The sequence below is a fragment of the Choloepus didactylus genome, chromosome 13 (genome assembly GCF_015220235.1).
Source record: "Choloepus didactylus isolate mChoDid1 chromosome 13, mChoDid1.pri, whole genome shotgun sequence".
Lineage (NCBI taxonomy): Eukaryota > Metazoa > Chordata > Mammalia > Pilosa > Megalonychidae > Choloepus > Choloepus didactylus.
The window spans coordinates 84,709,382-84,729,860 of NC_051319.1; the positions used below are offsets into that span (position 1 = coordinate 84,709,382).

The window sequence follows — 20,479 nt, forward strand, 5'->3', positions numbered from 1 at the left end:
CCATGTCTACCTACTAGCATTTTAACCGACATACTGTGCCTTCCAGCCCGGTACTAAAAATTGGCTATTTGTGTTCTTACACCAAGGCCACCCCCTCCACTTATGAACTAGGTACCGGTCCCTTTTGTCTACTCAGGGAGTTTGCTCCAACAGGACTCCCTTCTTTCTTCTGAATCACCAAATTTTCCCTATCTGCTGGATTATTCCAGTCTTCATACAATCAGGCGATTATGTCATCCATCTCATCTTAAAAACCAAAAAAATAACAAAATAAAAAAAGAAAGAAAGAAAAGAATTGTTGACAAGGTGTTCTAGTTTGCTAATGCTGCCTGAATGCAAAACACCAGAGACAGATTGGCTTTTATAAAAGGGGGTTTATTTGGTTACACAGTTACAGTCTTAAGGCCATAAAGTATCCAAGGTAACACATCAGCAATCCTTTCCTCTCCAAGTTCTGGTTTCAAAATGGCTTTCTCCCAGGACATTCCTCTCTAGGCTGCAGTTCCTGAAAAATGTCACCCTTAGTTGCACTTGGGGTATTTGTCCTTTCTTAGCTTCTCCAGAGCAAAAGTCTGCTTTCAATGGCCGTCTTCAAACTGTCTCTCATCTTCAGTTCCTGTGCTTTCTTCAAAGTGTCCCTCTTGGCTGTAGCTCCTCTTCAAAATGTCACTCACAGCTGCACTGAGTTCCCTCTGCCTGTCAACTCATTTATATGGCTCCACTGATCAAGGCCCACCCTGAATGGGTGGGGCCACGCCTCCATGGAAATATCTCATCAGAGTTATCACCTACAGTTGGGTGGGGCACATTTGCATGCAAACAATCTAATACAAACGTTCCAACTTAATCCCCACTAATATGTCTGCCCCACAAGTTTGCATCAAAGAATGTGGCTTTTTCTGGGGGACATAATACGTTCAAACCAGCACACAAGGTTTGGCAGCTCTTCAAAAAGTTAAACATAGGATTAACATCTGACCTACAAATTCTACTTCTAGGTGTAAACCCAAAAGATTTGAAATCAGGGACTCAAACAGATACTTGTAAACTAATGCTCATAGTGGCATTATTCACAATAGCTAAAAGGTAGAAACAATCCAAATGACCACAACAGATAAATGGATGAACAAAATATGGTATATACATACAATGAAATATTATTTAGCCATATAAAGGAATGAATTTCTGATATATGCTACAACATGGATAAACCTTGAAATCATCATGCTAAGTGAAATAAACGAGACACAAAAGAACAAATAATGTATGATTCCACTATATGGAATATCCAGATTAGGAAAATTCATAGAACGGAAAATTGATTTAAGTTTACCAGGTGCTGCGGGGAGGGGAAAATGGAGTGTTATTGCATAATCGGTACAGAGTTTCTGTTTGGGCTAACAAAAAAGTTTTGGAAATATAAATAATGGTGATGGTTGTATAACACTGTGAATGTAAGTAATGCCGCTGCACTGTACACTTAAAAATAGCTAAAATGACAAATTGTGTTACATATATTTTACCATAATAACAAAACCAAACAAATGCAAAAACCCTATCTCAACCCCTCTCACTGCCCCATTTTCTTGCACCCTGTTTCAGTTTGCTAAAACTGCTGGAATAGAATATACCAGAAATGGGTTGGCTTTTACAATGGGGATTTATTAACTTACAATTTACAGCTCTTAGGCCATGAAAATGTCCCAATTAAGACATCATCAAATGCCGGAAATGAAAATACAGACTTTATAATGCCTCACTAGTATGGACTAACTATAAGGTGTAAACTCCCCTTATCAGGGGAACGCTTATTGCAATGGTCCCTAGATTGTAAGTTCTTATAGTAGTCACATCTATTCCTGAGTAGTAATGGTGTTCTCTAAATTCTGAGATGCTGAGCTCTTTGTGTACCTGGTCGGTCTCTGGAACTTGGGGTATCTGTGTGACGCCTGAGGTTCGGAGCTAGAGCTTGGCAGCTATGAATGTCAGTATTATCTCATACAGCAACTGTTAAAAAAAAAAAGCTGAAAAAGAGTTCAGACTTCAATTAGAGATATGAGTGAAGCGGATCTGGTTAGGACTAAGGCCAATCAGGACAAAGGGTAAAGGTAGGGTAGTGAGTTTACCTGCCAGGTGGGCTTAGAGAGAGAGGGGGCCACATCTGAGCAACAAAGAGGCTCTCTGGGGGGGACTCCTAGGCACAATTATACGTGGGCTTAGCCTCTCCATTGCAGCAACTAGCCTCACAAGGGAAAGCTCCCAGATTGAGGGCTCAGCCCACTAAATTGGCAGTCCTCAATGTTTGCTGGAAAATCAACAATAGCCCATGTGGGAAAGTCCAACATTTCTGCATTTCACCCCAGTTCCTCAGGGGGTAGACTTGATTCTCGAAGACAATTGCATAACTATGTAGCAAAACTTTGTGGCTCATACTCCCTTTATCCAGTGTACGGACAGATGAGTAGAAAAACAGGGACAAAAGATAAATGAAAAATGGGGTGGGATGGGGGGATGGAATGTTTTAGGTGTTCTTTTTTACTTTTATTATTATTATTTTTTGGAGTAAGGAAAATGTTTGAAAATTGATTCTGGTTCTGTGAATAATTGATTGTACACTGTGGATGATTGTATGGTATGTGAATATTTCTCAATAAAACTGTATTTTAAAATGGTATTAAAAAAAAAAAAGACATCAACAAGATGATACCTGGACTCTGAAGAGAGGCTGCTGGAATTTGGGACACCTCTGTCACACGGGAAGGCACATGACCAGCATCTGCTGGTCCTTCACTCCCAGGTTCCGTTGCTTTCAGTTTCTGATTCAGTGGCTTTCTCTCTGAGCATTTGTGATCCTCTCTTAGTATCTCTAGGGTGTTTCTCTCTACACTCTCTCTCAGTGTTGCTCTCTCTGAGCTCTCTTGGCTTTCTTCTGTCTTTTATCCTCGTAAAGGACTACAGTAAAGAATTAAGTCCCACCTTGAATTGGGTGGGTCACATCTCAATTGAAACAACCTAATCAATGGTCCCACCCACAGTAGGTCTGCACCCATGGGAATGGCTTAAAGGAACATGTCCTTTTCTGGGGTACATTACAGCTTCAAACCAGCACACACACACACCCTTTTTAAAATACCATTTTATTGAGATATATTCACATTCCCTACAATCATCTACAGTGTACAATCATTCACAGTACCATCACATAGCTGTGCATTCATCACCAGAATCAACACTTTCCCTTTTATAGCAAAACTCCTTGAAAGACTATATGTATTTGCTTTCTACAATTTCTCTCCTCCCATTCTTTTCAAACTACTCCAATTAGGCTTTTGCCCTCATCACTTTGTGGAAACTGCTCTTCTCAAGGACACTTATGACTTTCAGTGTTCAATCCAGTGGCCATTCTCAGTCATCATCCTGACTTATCAGCAACATTTGACCCATTCCATTGATCCCTCCTCTTAGAATCGATTTCTTTACTTGGCTTCCAGAACATTACTCCCTTCTGATTTTCCTCTTACTTCACAGGCCATTCCTTCTTGGTCTCCTTTGCTGATCCTTCCTCATTTTCATGACATCTTATTGATGTGGTGTCCCAGAAATCAGTCCTGGGATCTCTTTTTAATGTGTTTACACTCACTTCCTTAGTGGTCTCCTCTGTTGTCATGACTTAGGCCCCAAACTATAGTGTCATCTTTGAACTCTTTTTCTCTCATGTTTCACATCTTATAAATCAGAAAAATCCTTAAAGACATATACATAATTTGGCCACTTTAACCCACGCCACTGCTACCACTGATCCAAACTCCATCATCTCTTTTTATTTTTTGTAACAGCTTTATTGAGATGAAACTCACATGACATAAAATTCATCCTTCTAAATGTATATTTCATGGGTTTTTAATGTATTCACAGAGTTTTGCAACCATCACCATTTAATTTTAGAACATTTCCTTCACACCAAAAAGAAATCTCATACCCTTAATAGTCACTTCTCATTCCCTCCCCATCCCACCTCCCAGCCTTAAGCCCCCATAATTCTACTATCTGTTTCTATCCCTCTTCGTTTCTTGCCTGGATTATTAATATAGCCTCCAAACTGATCTCCTAACTTGTCCCCTACAGTCTATTCTCAACATAGCAGCCAGAGTGATGCTTTGAAAACAAACAAAATCCTCTCATGGCTGTCTGTTTCACCTAGAGAAAAGCCAAAGCTTTCCTACAGCATACCAGCTTTGAACACTTGTGGCTCCCCATTGTCTCTCTGACCTCAGCTCCTATGTCTTCCAAGTTCTTTGGACTGGATGATCATTCTGCCTGGAATGCTCTTTCTACCAGATAACTGCAAGGCTCACTCTCTTAACTCCATTTTCCTTCAGATGTCACCTCCTCAGTGAGGTCTATTCTACCTATAACATGAAATTGCCTTCTCTAACCCCCATCTCCAGCACTCTTCTTCCCTTTTGTCCTGCTCTATTTTTTCCACAGCACTTGCCATCTTCTAACACACTATATACTTTACTTTCCCCACTGGAATGTAAGCACTTCGAGAGTAGACTTTTCTGCTTTGTTCACAGGTGAATACCCAGCACCTAGAGCAATTCTTACCATGTAGCAGGAGCACTATAAATAATTGTTGAATGAATGAATAAGTGACCAGACAATTCCAGGCACAGGGAAGAGCTGGTGAAAAGGGGAAGAAGGTCAGAGTGATCAGAATGTGTTGGTGGGGAGCAGTGGAGAGAATGGAGATGAGGTTAGAGAGGCAGGCATAGGAAACTGCTGACCACCATGACCCATGTCTCCCATCTCAAGTTCTGAGCTCCTACTTCCTGTCTCCTTTGAGAATGCATCTTCCTCCATCCTTAAATGGAGGAATACTGATGTTTTCCAAGTTCCCTTCCTCAGCCTTCTCCTCTTTTGACTCTGTTCCCCACTCCCCCTAGCCTAGGTGAGTTTACCCAAGGCTACGGCTTTTATAACCATCTTTACACTGACAGCTCCCAAATTTCTGTACCCAGCTCAACTCCATCTCCTCAGCTCTAGGCCCTCATGGCCAGCTGCCTACTGAATTTCTCCATCTGGGGGTCCATGAGGTACTTCAAACTCTTAAGTGCACCCTGCTCCAATATTCTTTTCCTTTGTGTTTTTATCCCCATGAAATGCACTATCATCACCTGTGTCAGAAATCCGGGGTCACTCTATGTCTTTGTCCCCCATATTCAGTCATCCTGGGACCTGTCAGTCCTGCCTTCTTAAGAGCTCTTGGAATTAATCTACCTTCCATCCCATAGCTATTGTTGACTTGTTCAGGTCCTTGTCCTGACTCACCTTGACTCATCCAATAACCTCTTCAGTGGTTCCTTGGTATCCATTAATCCATCCTTCACATGGCCACTGGTAGGCTTTTTCAAATGCACCCCCAGTTCCATCAATTGTCCACTTAAAACCCATTATTGGGTCATCATTTCCTGCAGGATGGCCTCCAAGTCCTTTCATGACATGTCCCTGCTTATCTATCTCCTCTGCTCAGAAGAAAGACGACTTTCAATCTCATTCTGAGCAAGAGCTAATGTCCTTATTGTGCTGTATATTTTGAGTGCTTCTCAAACCCACCATGGCAAAGACCAGTTTCTTTTCTAAAATTCCAATCCACTGTAGGTAATACTTTTGTAAAGCACAAAGAAAAAGTTGCTGTAGTGTGAAATTATCATAAAAGTTTCTAAACACATTTTCTCGACTTTTGTACTTATCTTGACATAGTGCAGCAATAAACACCTGCAGACTGACTTTTGTCCTGGCCCACACTTTGAGTAGCATTGCTTTACAAGACTCTAGGTGATCTGGACCCTACTACCTCTCTGACCTTATCTCCTACCATTTTTGCCCCCTTTCTTATGCTTATGCAGCCATACTGTCCTCCTTACTCTTCCTCTATATCCCAAAGATCTCAGAATCTTTGCACATGCTGTTCTCTCTGCCTGAAATGCTATTCCCCAGATCTCCGCAAGCTCTCTTTCTCAGTGGAGTCAGGTGTCTCTTCAGATCCCTTATCAGAGAGGCTTTCCTGCCCATACTATATAATGTATCCCTCCTCAACACCATCTGGCCCCTCTCCTTGCTTTCTTTACTTCAGAGCATCTATCACAATCTGACATAAGATATATCCCATTATATTACATGTTTGTTGTCTTCCTCTCCCCCATCCCCACCCCCACCCTCTAACTAGAATATGAACTCTGTAAGAGCAGGAACTTATTCTCCTTTGCTTACTATTACATTCCCAGGGCTTAGCAGAGTGCCTAGCACATAATAGGCACTTGAATGAATGAATGTCTCTAGCCTTCTCTCACCACAATCTCCAGTTCTAATAAACCACTTACTTTCAGGTTTCTGAGCCTTTGAACATGCTATGCACTTTGGGATGTCTTTCCTGGGGAGCTTATATTTATCTCTCAACACCCAGATTAAATGTCTCCTCTTCTGTAAAGCCTTCTGAGGACTCCCCTTCTCACACAGAATTGATCCTTCCCAATGAATCATGACTGTCTTTTATGTGTTTTTCTCTGTTACTGGATTGAGAGTTCCCTGAGGACAAGGGTGTTTCTGATTCATCTTTATATACCAGGCTTCTAAAACATGGCCTGCCAGGGAGCAGGGTTTCTATAACTGTTTTATGAATTAAAGAAGCAGCCTGAAGGTGGTTAATTCTCTGATAACTAGAAATGTCCCACCATACTAGATGACAACCATTTAGGGATACTATAGTGGGGTTTCTTGGCTCAGGTTGGAAATTAGATGAACTGTCTTCTGATATTCTTTGAGTCTGTGATCTGGTTGCCCTCTATACTTTCCCCATCTCCACTTGTGCAGCCCAGGATGGGGGAGGGAGGCAGAAAGCAGGGCTGTGCTTACATGCCTCCTCCCATCCTCTCCCATGTCCCTGGGAGGCAAGTGTCCAGCTCTCTGTTGGGTGTGGTTGCCTCCTCAATGAAATGAATAAAAAGGGACTCCCAGAAAGAACAGCACCTCATGACAGCCTTCCTGGGTCTCTGAGCCTCTGGGCCCAGCTGTGAAGGGTCTGAGACATGACCTTTCTTGCAAGTCAAAGAGACAGCCTGACACAGTTATACACGTATCTACCAACAGAATCACAAGACCTCTGGTTCAGAGACAAGACTGTTTAATTACAAAGCAGCTTGCATCATCAGCTGCAATTTCCCCATGAGGTGACCCAGGGAGAGCCAGACGTATCTGTGAGTGCAGAGGGGATTACACACAGGAAAAGAACCCCAAATTTATGAAACTCAGTGCTCATACAGGACAGGTGGCACAGCTACTCTTCTGTTGGTGGGGAAGACAGTGAGTGAGAGAAAAAGAAAGCAGAGAGAGCAAATGCCTTTGCAATGAGTCCAGGTGAATGGCAGCAGACGGTTCTGGGTAAAGCACCAGAGGAAACATTCTGTACCTTCCAGGACATGCTTACCTTTTAAACATCCTGAAACCAGGTGTCAGTAATCTGCTTAGAAAGGTCCAATACGCACACATTCTAGAAGTATTGTCTTCCCCTCTGCCAGCCTTAGCCAAAAGACCGTTCCCCTGCCCCTTCTGATCCTGAAGTTCTTTCTTTGATGAAGAGGGGTAAGGCACCTAGGAAGTTAGGATGAAGGACGTCTAAGTATGATGAATTCCCCCTCGCCCTTCCCCCCATACTGTGCCCAGCACATAGCAGACATCAGCAGAATCTGTTGAATGAACGACACGGGCACACTGCTTAAGATTTTACTACAGTGGGACAGAGGATTGGTTGGCCGAGATGTCCTGACAGGCCTCTCCCTAAGTCAGGGCAACCTAACTCATTCACTCTTCTTGCCTGGTCTTAAGCTAAGCTCCGGACCCTTTGGAGAAGCGCCAGAATTCCTACGGCCAGGGGCGAATGCGCACAGATTCGGGTCACGCCGGAGTTTAGAAGGTCCTCGTGGGGTTTAGGGGCTCCAGGGTCCAAAAAGGGATTCCCGAACAGTGTCAGGTTTCCCACCTCGGGCAGCTCGTCTGGCCGTGGCGCCCTGTTCAGCCTGTTGCAGCTGAGATCCAGCACGCTAAGCTTGGCCGGCAGTCCCTTAGGCAGCTGCTCCAGCCCAGCGAAGGACAGGTTGAGAGAGCTCAGCTTGCTGGGCCAGGTGCACCGGGGTGCGCCGGGGTGTGCGGTGGCGCGCAGCGCGTTGCGGCTGAGGTCTAGGCGGTGGGGTTGCACAGCGGCCGCCGCCAGCGCGGTGCACACGCCGGTAGGCGTCTCCATCCCCGAGTTGCGCAGCGCGAGTTCCTGGAGGACCGGGAACTTGTGCGGACAGAGGGTGGCGGTCAGCCCGCGCTCGCCCAGTCCAGGGTTGTCCGACAGGTCTAGGGTGGTGAGTGCCGGGAAGGCGCGGAGCTGTTCGCAGGAAATGGCCAGCGACTGTGCTTGCGCAATGCTCAGTATCTTGAGGCCAGGCTTGAGCCACTGCTGCAGCTCAGCGAGCCAGGCACCCCCGGTCGCCCACGACACATTGCGGAGGCGGAGGGTGGAGAGTGCAGGCCCGGTGGCTTCCAGAAGCGGCGGCGGCGACGAGCCAGTTACCTCTAGGTCCTCGAGCGTCAGTTCTTTAAGGCGGGAATAACCGAGCGCACGCAGGACGGCGAACAGGAGCCGGGCAGGAACCCGGGCAGCGCCGACAGTGAGCCTCCGTAAGCGCAGACCCTTGACTACGTCAGCGTAATGCTGTGGGTTCATGTCGGCGCGCTCTAGAAGCTTCTCCAAGCTGCGGCCACCGGCACGGAGCTCCACCTCAAGGGCAACCATACACTGTAAACCGCTGGCCCAATCGGGCTCCGGATCCGTGAAGTTGCAGGCACAGCGGTAATCTTCATCGTCCAGCTCGCAGGGCTCTGGCGTGTCCTCCGAGGCTCGCAGTAGCGGCACCACGGTCAGCAGCAGCAGCAGGCAAGGCGCGCGCTTCTGTGGGGAGAGAAGAGATCAGGGCGGCCAGAGCCCATTCCAGGGTTTCCAGGCGCCCACCGGATTTGCCCCAGGAGGTACACTCACCATGGCCGATAGGTCTGCAGAGCCCCCGCACCAGCTGAAAGCTCAAGGAAGTTTGCGGCTTCTTTGCTATGTAGCCTGGAGCCCTGGCTTCCAGGCTCCGCGCGCGGGTGGTTCCCAACTCTTTCGCGGCCTCTGCGAGTTTATATAACCTTGGTTTGTCACTCTCTTTCCTTCTCTGACGAACCCTAGTCCTCTCCCCACGTCTCTTCCTCCCACCAACCTCCCTCACTTCCCTTCTGGGCAATTTTGCAATGAAGGATGCTGCATGGAGTGGGGCGGTGACAGGAAGGGTCCTCCGGGCATCGAGGGTACTCCACCCAAGGCAGCACTGAATGACAGGCGCCCCAGGCTTCCTCCCGTGGGTGTGGGGAATCCATGATCCTTGTGCCTCAGGAAGCTAGATCTCTGACCTTCTGGCCCTGTCTTCAGCAATCTCAGCAGGGGTAGGGTTGCCTGTGACTTCTCCCTAATCTGGATTACCATTAGCCTCTGGTCGTCCAGTTGCAATTCCCTAAATATCCTTAGATACCTAACTGGCTATTTTGTAGAAGTGGTTGCAAACTTCATCTGCTGATTCGAAGGGGTAGTATCGGTTCAAGAGAAGGAAGTTGGTCCAAAAAACAACTCCTGTTCCTTTTTTTTTTTTTTTAATTTCCCTAATTGTTTCTTTGTCTAAGAAAGATCTTTCTAGAAGAAATGTTTAATAGACACTTTGGCCAAGTCATCTCATTGTTTACAGTCTCCATTTTCTGAAATCGGAAAGCTGAATATAACTATTTTCCCACTTGTACTTTGCTGCCTGACTCTCTGCCCCTCTCCCCATCACAATCCCTGTGTCCTATGAAGGAAAGGGCTGGACCTATGTTGAATGAGGATTAATTTGCCTGTTTACCAAAGCATAAAAGTAAGTGTCCCACAGGATGGAAGTAGGGGCTATGCTTTCGCAAACAGCCCTCACGGGATGGACCCCTAGACTTGTAGGGAAAGAGCTGCATGAAAATCTTTTGAATCTCACTTCCCCTTTATTCCAGGAGCAGCTGCACATCTGCCTCCAACCCGTGTGTCTGTTGGGCATGTCCTGATTCCAAGCCAGTTCAGGGCACTGTGACATCCTGGGGCGGGGGTGGGGGTGGGTAAGTTTACCTTGGCATTAAATGTACTGGTCCTGCAGTCAGACAGCCAGGCTTGGAATCCCATCTCTAACACTGAGGTTTTGAGACTTGAGCAAGTTTCTGGGCCTTGGATTTCTGGGCTCGCCTTTGTAAAATGGAGATAATAATAGTGCCTGTTGGTGAGTAAAGTCCTTGGGAGAGCCACACTTATTTTTATTTTTAATTTTATTATGGTAACATATACAACAAAACATTTCCCATTTTAAACACTTTCAAGTACACATTGAGAAATGTTAATTACATTTGTAATATGCTACCAGCACCACCATCCAGAGCCACATTTCTTGATGATAGTGCTGACTGTTGTTCTTCCTCAGTGCCACTACATCCAGAGGACTCTGGCCATGAAGGTCTAGCTCTTCACCAAAGCCCATCACCCTAGATCAGGCCCTCTTGGGAAGGGGAGGGGAGGATCAAGCTAGAGGGGCAATGATTGTTCTGCCAAGATCCTCAACTCATGTTTTGCGTCAACAAATGTCTTTCATCTATCTCCAAAATGCCACGCCTGGTACCAAGCCTTAGTATGCAGAAATGACCACCACATAGCCCCTCAAGTTCTCTCATTAGTTAGGGAGGAAACACCCAACCTGGCTACAGTCCAGAGTGTAGAGGACTCTAACAGAAGAGAAACCAAGTGCTTTGGGGGCTCTGGAGGTAGGAACAGCCAGTCCTGTAGAAGACAGGACTTGGGACTGGTTTTTACAGGGTTAGTAGTGTTGCCAGGCAGATGAAGGCAGAAAGACAGCTTGGGTAGAGATTGTCTGAGCAGACAATCCAGGAAGAACCTAGCTTTTGCTTTGGGGACTTCCTTTCCCCACTGGGAGCATATGTAGGTTTTAGAAGCTACCTTGTCATATGGGAAGGGGACAAGCCCCATGCCCCAACCCCAGCCCAGAGCATGTTTTACAGCAGGTGCTCAATAAATGGCTCTCTAGGGAATGGGTGGCTGCTGGTTTTGCAGAGAAGATGTGGAGGACAGGATGATGGTCCACAGATATTTAACTGGCTGTTTTGTGGAAGAGATTGCAGACTTCATTGATTGATTCCAAGAGGTAGAATTCGATTCAAGAGAAGGAAATTGGTCTGAAGAACAAGTCTCTTTCCTCAATTTGTTTTTACTTGTACCTCTTTATAATTAATAACTTTCCAAAAATTAGAGGCATCCAATAAAAATTCTTAAGTGCCACCAGAAGTGCCACCAGAATCCAATAAAAATTCTTAAGTGCCACCAGAACCCTATGAGAGAGGAGGAAGGGAGAAGATAAACATTAGGCAATTACCCTAAAACTTGTCAACAACTGTGAAAGGGTTTTGAAGAAGTACATCGTGCTATACACTCTCATAACAGGGGCACTGGTCAAAAGGGTTCTGAGTAGGTGACATTGGAATTGATATCTTGAGGGAAGAGTGTGGGAAGAAAGCTGGGATAGGACTCCAAGCAGATGGAACAGTCTGTGCAAAAGCCCCAGGAGGAAAAGAGCAGGGCTTGTTTAAGGAACAAAGAGAAGATCCCAGGAGAGATGAGTAAAGTGAGGTGCTGTGCCAGTAGAGACTGGAGAGGTATGCAGGGATTAAACCATGCAGGGCTTGTTGGCCGTAATTCGGATTTTGAGAGTGAGGAACATGGTTTTGTATTCACTATTCCTAGTAGAGTAGTGGCACTCACCATTTGGTGAAAGAAATTATTTTCTCCTAAATATAATGGAAACTCACTTTTATGCAGGGCAGTGAAATAATTACATTTGTCTCATTTTCCTCATCTGCAAATGGGGATAATATTGGTTGTTAGGAACATTCCAGAGGTACTGCGAATTCAGCCTTAGCGCTCCTCAGGAGAGCTGGTGAAATCGCAGGTCGGCACTACCTAGAGTTCTGGATTGTTTAGAATATTTGTCTAGGGTGTGTTGGGGACGAGGAGGTTGTGTTTGCTGAGAGGAGGTTGAAAAGGTAGGTCTGCGGCGGCCCAGGTCGGAATTGGGTTATTAATTGAGGATAACTGGATAGGAGGAAATCCAATCCGAAACTCAGTGGATGGGGTGGGATTGAGAAACCGCAGACCTCGCCTTCTTCGCTCCGCGCTCTGCCCAAGGTGCCGCCCCGCCACTCCACTCCGCCCCACCCTCTTTCGGTCCTGGCCCCGCCCCGCCTCGCGCTGCGGCTGCGCGCTCTGCCCCGGTTTTCAGGCCCTGGGTCCTGCGCCCGCCGTTCCTTCCACCCTGTGGATTTCCTCCCGCTCCGTCATGTGGAACCGTCGGCAGGGCCGCCTCAGGCCCGCGGGCTGCGGGGTGGAGGAGCTACGGCGTCGCCGCCGGGAGCGGGAGGCAGGTGCTGAAGGCGAAGGACCGCGGGAGGATGGGGAAACAGCGGTCGGAAATCTGATGAGGAGGACGCTGGGTCCGAGCTGGGGGTCTTGGGTCCTGGGCGCACTTCTCACGCTCAGCCGGCTCCTTTGTCCCCAGCACTGCGGAAGGCGCGGAGGGAGCAGCAGCTGGTCAGCAAGAGGCTGCTGAGGGAAGACGCCCTGGAGGAAACCGGCGGGGGAGGTGTGGCCACAATCCTTGGGGAGGCTGAGGTGAGCGGAGCGCGGCGTGGTTCATGCCCGCTGGCGCCAAACCGTGGCACTAGCTTTCTCTCCCACGAGTACTCGAGATCCGCCCCCAGACTTGAACGCGGTCAACACACCACCTTCCTCCACCCAGTGAGCCAATCCAGAAACCAAGGAATCATCCTCGACACTTCCTGCCCGTCATCCCACTTGAAGTCCTAACCGTTTTATTTTCTAAAGAGGTCTGGAGTCCTTGCATGCTTCGCCATCGCGGCTGCCACTGCCTTCTCTTCAGTTACATCAGCCTCCTGACAGGTCCCCCGCATCTGTGTTGCCACCCTCCAGTTCTTTCTCCACGCATCAGTCAGACAGGTCTTTTAAAAACACACATAAAGACCAGTATCCTTCCTATGACCTGCAAAGTTCAGCGTGAGCTAACCTCTACCACCTCCAACCTTATCACTTACTCATCTCAGACACACTGGCCTCTTTTCAGTTCCTGGAACAACATACCAGGCTCTTTCCTGTCTCAAGTCCTTTCCACTTAACTGCATCTAAAGGGATCCCTTATATTCTATTCTCTCTTGGCAGCCTGTTACTTGCAGAATATTAATCACGTTATCTAATTCTTTGCTTGTTTTTGCTGACTCCCTAACTAGACTTTACATCTAAGAGACCTAGACCCTATTTTATTTGTTATCATTTGAAAACCCAGTTTCTGTGTAGTATCTGGCATATAGTAAATACCCAGTATTTATCAAATAAGTGAATGGAAGAATTGGTTTTAGTTCATATTTAGTCATTCAACAAGCATTGGGCATCCCTGTGTCTGTATTGTCTGTTTATATATATTGTTACAGAGCACTTACACCTAGGTTATTCCATTTATTCATAGTGTGCCTACTTTACACCAAGATACTGTTAGTCACTGAGTTACACAAAGATGAAAAGATAAGAGTCCATTTTTTTTTTGAAGTGCTCACAGCTGAGAAGTGATACCTGTTGTAGTGGAAGGAAGCATGACACGCTGTCAGAAAACCAGTGCAAACTTCCCAGAAGCTGGAGCTAAAATCTGAAGGAGGTGGGAATCTGAGGGTATCCTGGTCAGAAGAAATAGCATGTATATAAAAGTTTGGAAGCATTGAAAAATAAGTCATTTTATTCTAGGTTTTGGAGTGTAGATTGCATGGAGGAAAATGGCTGGAGATGTAGGTGAGGCCAGGCTTAGAGGTTTAACTGTTACTCTTGAAATAACCCCGAAGTAGAAGGCAGGGTAGATGTTATTCTCATTTTTCAGGTGAAGAAACAGGTTCAGATCCTTTGTAGAGTGAGTGGCAGGGCTGATATTAGAACCCAGTTCTAATTCTCTCCTCTGTCCACTCTGCAAGGTTGATGCTATGAGCCACATTAGTGTGAATGACATTTGTGGGGGTGGTGCTACAATATTGGAAGGTTCACAGGTGAAGTGGGCAGGCTGGGACTCAGGATTTGCTTCCTGGCCATTGTGTGCCCTCACCCTACCCTGGGCTCCAGATCCAGCAGTTCCTGCAGCTAGCCCAGCGGGGGACAGAGGAAAAGGAGAGAGAGAAGGCTCTGGTCAGCCTTCGTCGAGGCTTGCAGCACCCTGAGACTCAGCAGACCTTCATCCGGTCAGTGTGGGTGATGTGAGTGGGTGGCTGGGGCTCTGAGGGATGGACAAGAGGGGACAGGCCACAGGCTGAGCTGCCTTTGGTACTCATGTAGGCTGGAAGGCAGCATGCGGACCCTGGTTGGACTCCTGACCAGTAACCAAGCCCTGCTGCAACTTGAGGCAGCTCGGTGCTTGCATGAGCTCTCTCATTCTGAGCAACCTGCGGTGGCTGAGGCCTGCCTGCCAGCCACTTCCTACCTACTCACCTACCTCTCCGGACACAGCTCAGACTTCATAGTAAGCCTTGTCTTCTACCTTGCTGTTGGCTTGGATTAAAAACTGGGTGCTTTTGGGTCCAGTTTGAGCTGGCAGTTAGGGGGAAGAAGAAAATCTGTTTTCTCTGCTGCCCATAGCCAGGCATATACCCTTCATCTCCCTGCACTCTTTAGCCAGAGCCTCAAGGACCAGCCTCTTTTCACCCCCTTCATCCTTACCCCCAACCTGGTATAAGATGGGCCAAACCCAGTGCTTTTGTTGCCTTGCTCTCAGGAGCTGTGTTTGTATACACTGGGTAACCTGATCGTGGAGAGCGAGGCTGTGAGAAGGCAGCTCCTGCCACAGGGCATTATCCCAGCCTTGGCTGCCTGTATCCAGGTGCGTCTGCCTTCTTTCTCTCTCTGCAGAACCCTCCCCTCACTCCTTCCCACATTCCACATGTTTTGGTTAAATAGCTCCAGCCTCTGACCTGTGCCAAGAGACCTTTTGGCCCAGCTTTAAGAGTCAGAGCTCTACCCTGTCTACTTCTAGTCCCCCCATATGGCTGTGCTGGAAGCCCTTGGATATGCCCTTTCCCAGCTTCTGCAGGCTAGAGAAGCGCCAGAGAAGATCATTCCGTAAGTGAAATTGTGTCCTTAGATATGAAGGAGGGGGTGATCCACTTGGTAGGGTGGCCCCTGGATGTCAGCTTGAGCCTGGTTTCCAAAGCCATTATGTACCTTGACTCTATGTATCTGGTGGGAAGGCCTTTGGGCTTGGATACTTTCCACCTTTCAGGGTCTGAGAAAAGCAACTGGCATCTTGCCTTCTGTGGTTCCTACTCACAGCCTTGTTTCCGTCAACAGCTCTGTCTTGGGCTCCACTCTCCCCCAGCACATGCTGCAACTTTTGCAACCTGGCCCAAAGTTGAGCCCTGGGGTTGCTGTGGAGTTTGCCTGGTGCCTTCACTACATCATCTGCAGGTAACACAGACCAGTTGGGAAAGTTTCCCAGACGTTCTCTGGGACTCCCTTCCATGGGCATTTGGGATTTCGAATAACAGTTTCTGGAACAGCTGTGGTGAGTTTTCTTTCCTCTGTGGAACTCTCTTTTTGGAGCTCAGGAGAACCTGCAAACCTAGGCTATCTCCCACCTTTTAGGTAGGATTCACTGGGTGGTAACTGCTTGCTTCCTTTCACCTCAGCCAGGTCAACAATGTCCTGCTCATCACCCATGGGGCCTTGTCCACTCTGGAGCTGCTGCTTTTGGACTTGGCTGGGGCTGTCCAGAGAACTGAGGATGCAGGACTAGAGTTGGTAGGTGAAGAGGACAGGTCAGAGTCTGGGGATCTTTCTTCACACTGTGTCCCTCCTCTGGTGTGCAAGTAGCCCCTTCCTGCTTATACCTGACCCTTGTCTTTGCAGCTGGCATGCCCTGTGCTTCGGGGTCTCAGCAACCTGCTAACAGAGGCAGCGGCAGAAGATGTGGGAGGGCAAATGCAGTTTGGAGATGAGCGTGTTGTGGCAGCTTTATTTATCCTATTACAGTTCTTCCTCCGTAAACAGTCCAGCCTGCTTCCTGAAGGCCTCTGGCTTCTTAACAACCTCACTGGTATGCACCATAATCCCTGCCCAGGCCTGGACCTTTAGACTGAGTTGGGGATATTTCCTCATAGCTTGAGTTGAGGTGGGTAGGATGGGGAGGGGGTAAATTTAGGTTCGTTTGAGGGACTTCAGCCTGACATTTTCCCTTCCAGCAAACAGTCCTAGTTTCTGTACTTCCTTGCTCTCCCTGGATCTGATTGAGCCTCTCTTACAGCTGTTGCCAGTATCTAATGTCGTGGGTGTATTGGTAGGTATTGAGTTCAAGACCTTGTGGCCAAACTGTAAACACTAGGAGCAGGCCCTTGCCCTCAGAAGTGCTCTTAGCTGAGAACTGGCCCGTGATATGCTATGGCTTTAGGGTGAGACAACACTAGGTGCGAGTCCCTAGATGGTGGTTTACTCCACCTTAAGCTTCAGTTTCTTCATTTATAATTGGGGGTAGTAAGCCTACCTCAGAGATTATTACATGCATATAAGTGTTTTGCACAGTGCCTGGCATGTGGTTAGCACTCCTGTGTAGTTTAGCTATTAAATAATCTTTAGCTTTCATCCTTTGTGGGGACTGTGGATATGTATGTATCTGCAGGTGCTCACAGTTCTGTGCAACGTTGCAGAGAAGGGTCCTGCTTATTGTCAGCAGCTCTGGCCGGGGCCCCTGCTCCACTCCTTGCTGGACATACTGGCCTTCTCTGATATTGAAGTAGTGGACCAGAGTTTGGAGCTGCTGCAGCTGCTGTTCCTGTATCGGCCAGAGGTGTGTTTTCTGCCCAGGTTCGCAATACCCCATGCTCTGAACTCACCATGTCCCCTTTCCTTTCTAGTTCTAACTATAGTTACTTCTTTGGACCTGGCTGGCCTTTGTGGGTTCTAGGTCAGAACCATCATCCTCTTGTTGGTAGTATACCCTCTTGCTAGAAGAGGTGGGCTAACTGGTGTTCTGGCATTACAGGATAGCTGTGGGAATTGAGTCTTAGGGCACAAGGACCCAGATGATGAATCCTTTTGTTCCCTGTCCCCAGGCTGCCCAGGCCTTCCTGCAGCAATCAGGGCTACAGGCCCTGGAGAAGCGTGAGGCAGCCCAGCTCCAGGATCGTGTGCGTGCTCTCCAGGAGATAGTTCTTCATGAGTGACTGGGTTTCTCGATGTCACTTAACACCACCCACCCCAGCTTCCTTGCCCCATTTCCTCTTAGGAGCCAGTGGAGCCCCTTTTGCGGGTTCAGAACCATACGTTTCATGCTCTCTGCTCCCATCCTAAGCCTAAACCAAGACCTTTGGATCCCAGCTCTTGCTTTTTCACCCAGCACTTTCCAGGCAGGAGGACTAGAGGGAACTCAGTGTGGCCTACTTTTTCTGAGGTCCTGGAATCTCCTTTTCTTGCTTCAGCAGCTGTTGGCTTTGGAAGAATAAAGTTTTTTTTTTTTTTATTAAACTGCTTATTGCCTCAATGTTGGGCAAAAATGGGTAGAGTGAGGAAAGGGACATACTGAGAGCATTTTACAGCACAAGCTTTATAGAGAACAGGAGAAAACATTTTTCCACATTGTACTCAGTCCAGCAGAGCCCTGGCTCAGGGGCTGTTGCTCTCAACCCTCAGTGGAGGCTTCAAGCTTTGCCACTTAGTACGTTTTCCACAGCTCTGGCTACCTGATCAGCACCAAAGTTGTTCAAGGAGACATTATTCTCTTGACCAAATGCTGTGGAGAGAGAAAGATGACTAAATATCTGCTCTGCATTCTGGGTACCACCAAAGTATAATAAAAGGTCATTGTTCTTTTTAGGAAGGGTAGTAGAGAGTCATGATGAGAGGAATGTAAAACGGTGCAGGCACTGTGGAAAACAGTATGGCAGTTCCACAAAAAGTCAAATATAGAATTACCATACGACCTGCCAATTCTCCTAGGCAAATACCCAAAGAAATAAAAAACAGGCCTCAGATACTTGTACATCAACTTAGCAGCACTGTTCACAGTAGCCAAAAGGGGGAAACAATTCAAGTGTCCATCAAAGATGAATGGATAGACAAAGTTCGGTACATACATATGGAATGTTATTTGACTGTAAGCTTAAGAATGAATGAAATTCTGAGATACACTGCAACACAGATGAACCTTGAAGACATGCTGAGTGAAATAAGCAAGGCACATGTGGTCATATACTGTATGACTTCACTTATAAAAATAAGTAGAAAAGGCAAATTTGTAGAGACAAAAAGTAGATTAGAAGTTACCAAGGAATACATTTAGGGAGGAAGGAGGAGTTGCTGCTTGGTGGGTATAGAATATGGTAAAATGTGGAAATAAAAAAAATTTAAAAAGGGAATGAAGTACCCATACATGCTAAAGGTTTAAAAAAAAAAAAAAAAATATATATATATATATATATATATATATATGGTCAAGGTGGATTCAGTATGCCAAGAACTTAACCAGTGGTTCTAAAAACAAATTTAGGAAGCCCAGGTTCCACTGGAATTTTGGCTGATTCTCAGTGGCCATAGTGGGAAAGCAGGCATTTCAGGGAGTCTGCAGGGATACTGTATGCATTTATTACCAACCACTGAGCAGAGCATTGCTGGGAACTAGCTTTGCCTGAGTGCCTGTTCTCTGGACTCCAGTAGTCCATCTAGCATAATACATTAAAGTTACTTATGTGTGTCTCTTCCTCTAGTCCACTGGCTTTTAGAAGGAGAGCCTTTTTGCCTCCTCCAAGATACCTAATAGTGCATGATACACTGCAGGTATCCTGTGTTAGCTGAACTAATCTGCCTTAGGTATGACTACCCCTATCCACAACAGTCCTGGGTCTGGTCCAGTGCAGGGTGCAATTGGAAGCTGTGATTAAAATCCTATTATTCAGCAAATAGACATGTATAAGGGACGTACTATGTGCCAGGCACTGCATTATGTGGGAGGGATACAGCAACAAACAAGATAGAAATAATATCAAATTGCAATAAATACGGGGTGATTTGATAAAAAGGGGTAGTGGGCAATGTTAGATAATTGGTCAAGCAATGCCTTTTTGAGGAGGTGGCTATATAAGGTCAAACTTGAGTAAAAACAGTCAGCCCTGGACGTGAGAGAGGTGCATTCTAGAAAGGGGAAGCAAATATAAAGGCTCTTTGTACCTTATACAAAATGCAAAAGACTCTTATGCCTTAGCGGCATAACCTTAGGTATTCTCCTTCAAATTTTTTACTCAGTTTTGTAATTTCTACAATGAGAATAAAAAAGAATCCACCCCTCATATGATTAGTGAAGACTAAATGAGATTAGGGAGGAAAACAGCACAGGGCCTAGCATTAACTGCTCAACACAGAACCAATATTTTACGTTTTTATTAGATCGGCACTGTCCACTTGTAATTTGGAACGGTCTACGCTAACTTGGAATTGATCAGTATCTCTTCTCCCCTATCTGAAGCTTGCTTTGAACTAAAAACCCCGACAGCCCCTGGTCCCTATGCAAGACCCCGCCCACCTCCCACATATATGCTGCCCAGGATAGAACGCAACTGATAACCTTGCAAATATAGTTTTCTTCATGGGCAGCAACGTCAACAGTAAGGCCCACACCCGAGTTCTGGTCTCTCCACGGGTTTCTGCGAGACCGTGGGCGGTTTATTCCCGAATTCTTGTTACCCAACCCGAGTCCCAGATCTCCGGCGTCCCGCTCTCACCGTAGCGGGCCCAGAGCTTAGGCTGTACATCCGAGCACTCGCGGATTAGAATGGGCAGGTCGGGGTTCGCCTTCTTTAGCTCCACGTAGCGTTTTTCGATGAAGTCCCTGTAGGGCGAGAGACATCACAGAGAGTGGTATGGGGGTGGAGGTGGGCTCTTCTCCAAACACTCCCGAGGTCGAGGTCGTGACCCCGGCGCCCCAAAACCCGCCCACCTCACCATGCCTCGCCTCACCTGACGCCCTGACTTCCGGGCGAACGCTGGCATAAGTGAATGCGAATCTCACGCAAGCCCAGTTTTGCCCCGACCGTCCGAATTGCCGTAGGTGCCGCCATCTTTTTTCGTACTGAAGCCCCCGATGGCCGACCACCGGTCAGGTTCTCCTGACCAGCCAATCGCGCACTCTCTAGCGTTCGCGTGTGTTGGTTGACGTAGAAGGCGGGGCAAGTTTAGCCAATGACATAAGAGCATGTTGGCTCCTCCCCCCGTTTTTCTGCTGCCAGGCCGGTT

General features: G+C 47.1%; 3 protein-coding genes across 14 annotated transcripts; 1 reads left to right on the forward strand and 2 right to left on the reverse strand.

Moving 5' to 3' along the window:
- Window positions 1-7,166: 7,166 nt before the first annotated feature.
- LOC119508173 (monocyte differentiation antigen CD14-like) lies at window positions 7,167-9,549 on the reverse strand. 2 transcript variants are annotated; one of them, XM_037801699.1, is made up of 3 exons: window positions 9,083-9,549; window positions 8,039-8,995; window positions 7,167-7,650 (listed from the first exon to the last, which is right to left on the reverse strand). In XM_037801699.1, the coding sequence occupies exons 1-3, from the start codon at window positions 9,083-9,085 to the stop codon at window positions 7,483-7,485; spliced, it is 1,128 nt and encodes a 375-aa protein (XP_037657627.1). In that variant the 5' UTR covers window positions 9,086-9,549; the 3' UTR covers window positions 7,167-7,482. The 2 variants fall into 2 exon arrangements, with proteins under 2 accessions (XP_037657627.1, XP_037657628.1); XM_037801700.1 differs by having other exon boundaries at window positions 7,508-8,995; window positions 9,083-9,535.
- Window positions 9,550-11,976: 2,427 nt separating this feature from the next.
- TMCO6 (transmembrane and coiled-coil domains 6) lies at window positions 11,977-17,731 on the forward strand. 11 transcript variants are annotated; one of them, XM_037801696.1, is made up of 12 exons: window positions 11,977-12,579; window positions 12,714-12,826; window positions 14,333-14,448; window positions 14,543-14,726; window positions 14,979-15,083; window positions 15,237-15,322; window positions 15,551-15,667; window positions 15,889-16,000; window positions 16,232-16,295; window positions 16,441-16,535; window positions 16,875-17,059; window positions 17,308-17,725. In XM_037801696.1, exons 1-12 carry the CDS (start codon window positions 12,495-12,497, stop codon window positions 17,402-17,404), a joined length of 1,359 nt encoding a protein of 452 aa, XP_037657624.1. In that variant the 5' UTR covers window positions 11,977-12,494; the 3' UTR covers window positions 17,405-17,725. The 11 variants fall into 11 exon arrangements, 7 of the variants coding, with proteins under 7 accessions (XP_037657624.1, XP_037657625.1, XP_037657622.1 ...); XR_005211418.1 differs by having other exon boundaries at window positions 11,980-12,579; window positions 16,109-16,295; window positions 16,903-17,059; window positions 17,308-17,731; XM_037801692.1 differs by having other exon boundaries at window positions 11,980-12,579; window positions 16,109-16,295; window positions 16,929-17,059; window positions 17,308-17,723.
- A 47-nt stretch (window positions 17,732-17,778) lies between these two features.
- Window positions 17,779-20,396, reverse strand: NDUFA2 (NADH:ubiquinone oxidoreductase subunit A2). Its single transcript, XM_037801705.1, has 3 exons — window positions 20,204-20,396; window positions 19,969-20,075; window positions 17,779-17,984 (listed from the first exon to the last, which is right to left on the reverse strand). The coding sequence occupies exons 1-3, from the start codon at window positions 20,302-20,304 to the stop codon at window positions 17,893-17,895; spliced, it is 300 nt and encodes a 99-aa protein (XP_037657633.1). The 5' UTR covers window positions 20,305-20,396; the 3' UTR covers window positions 17,779-17,892.
- Window positions 20,397-20,479: the final 83 nt, after the last annotated feature.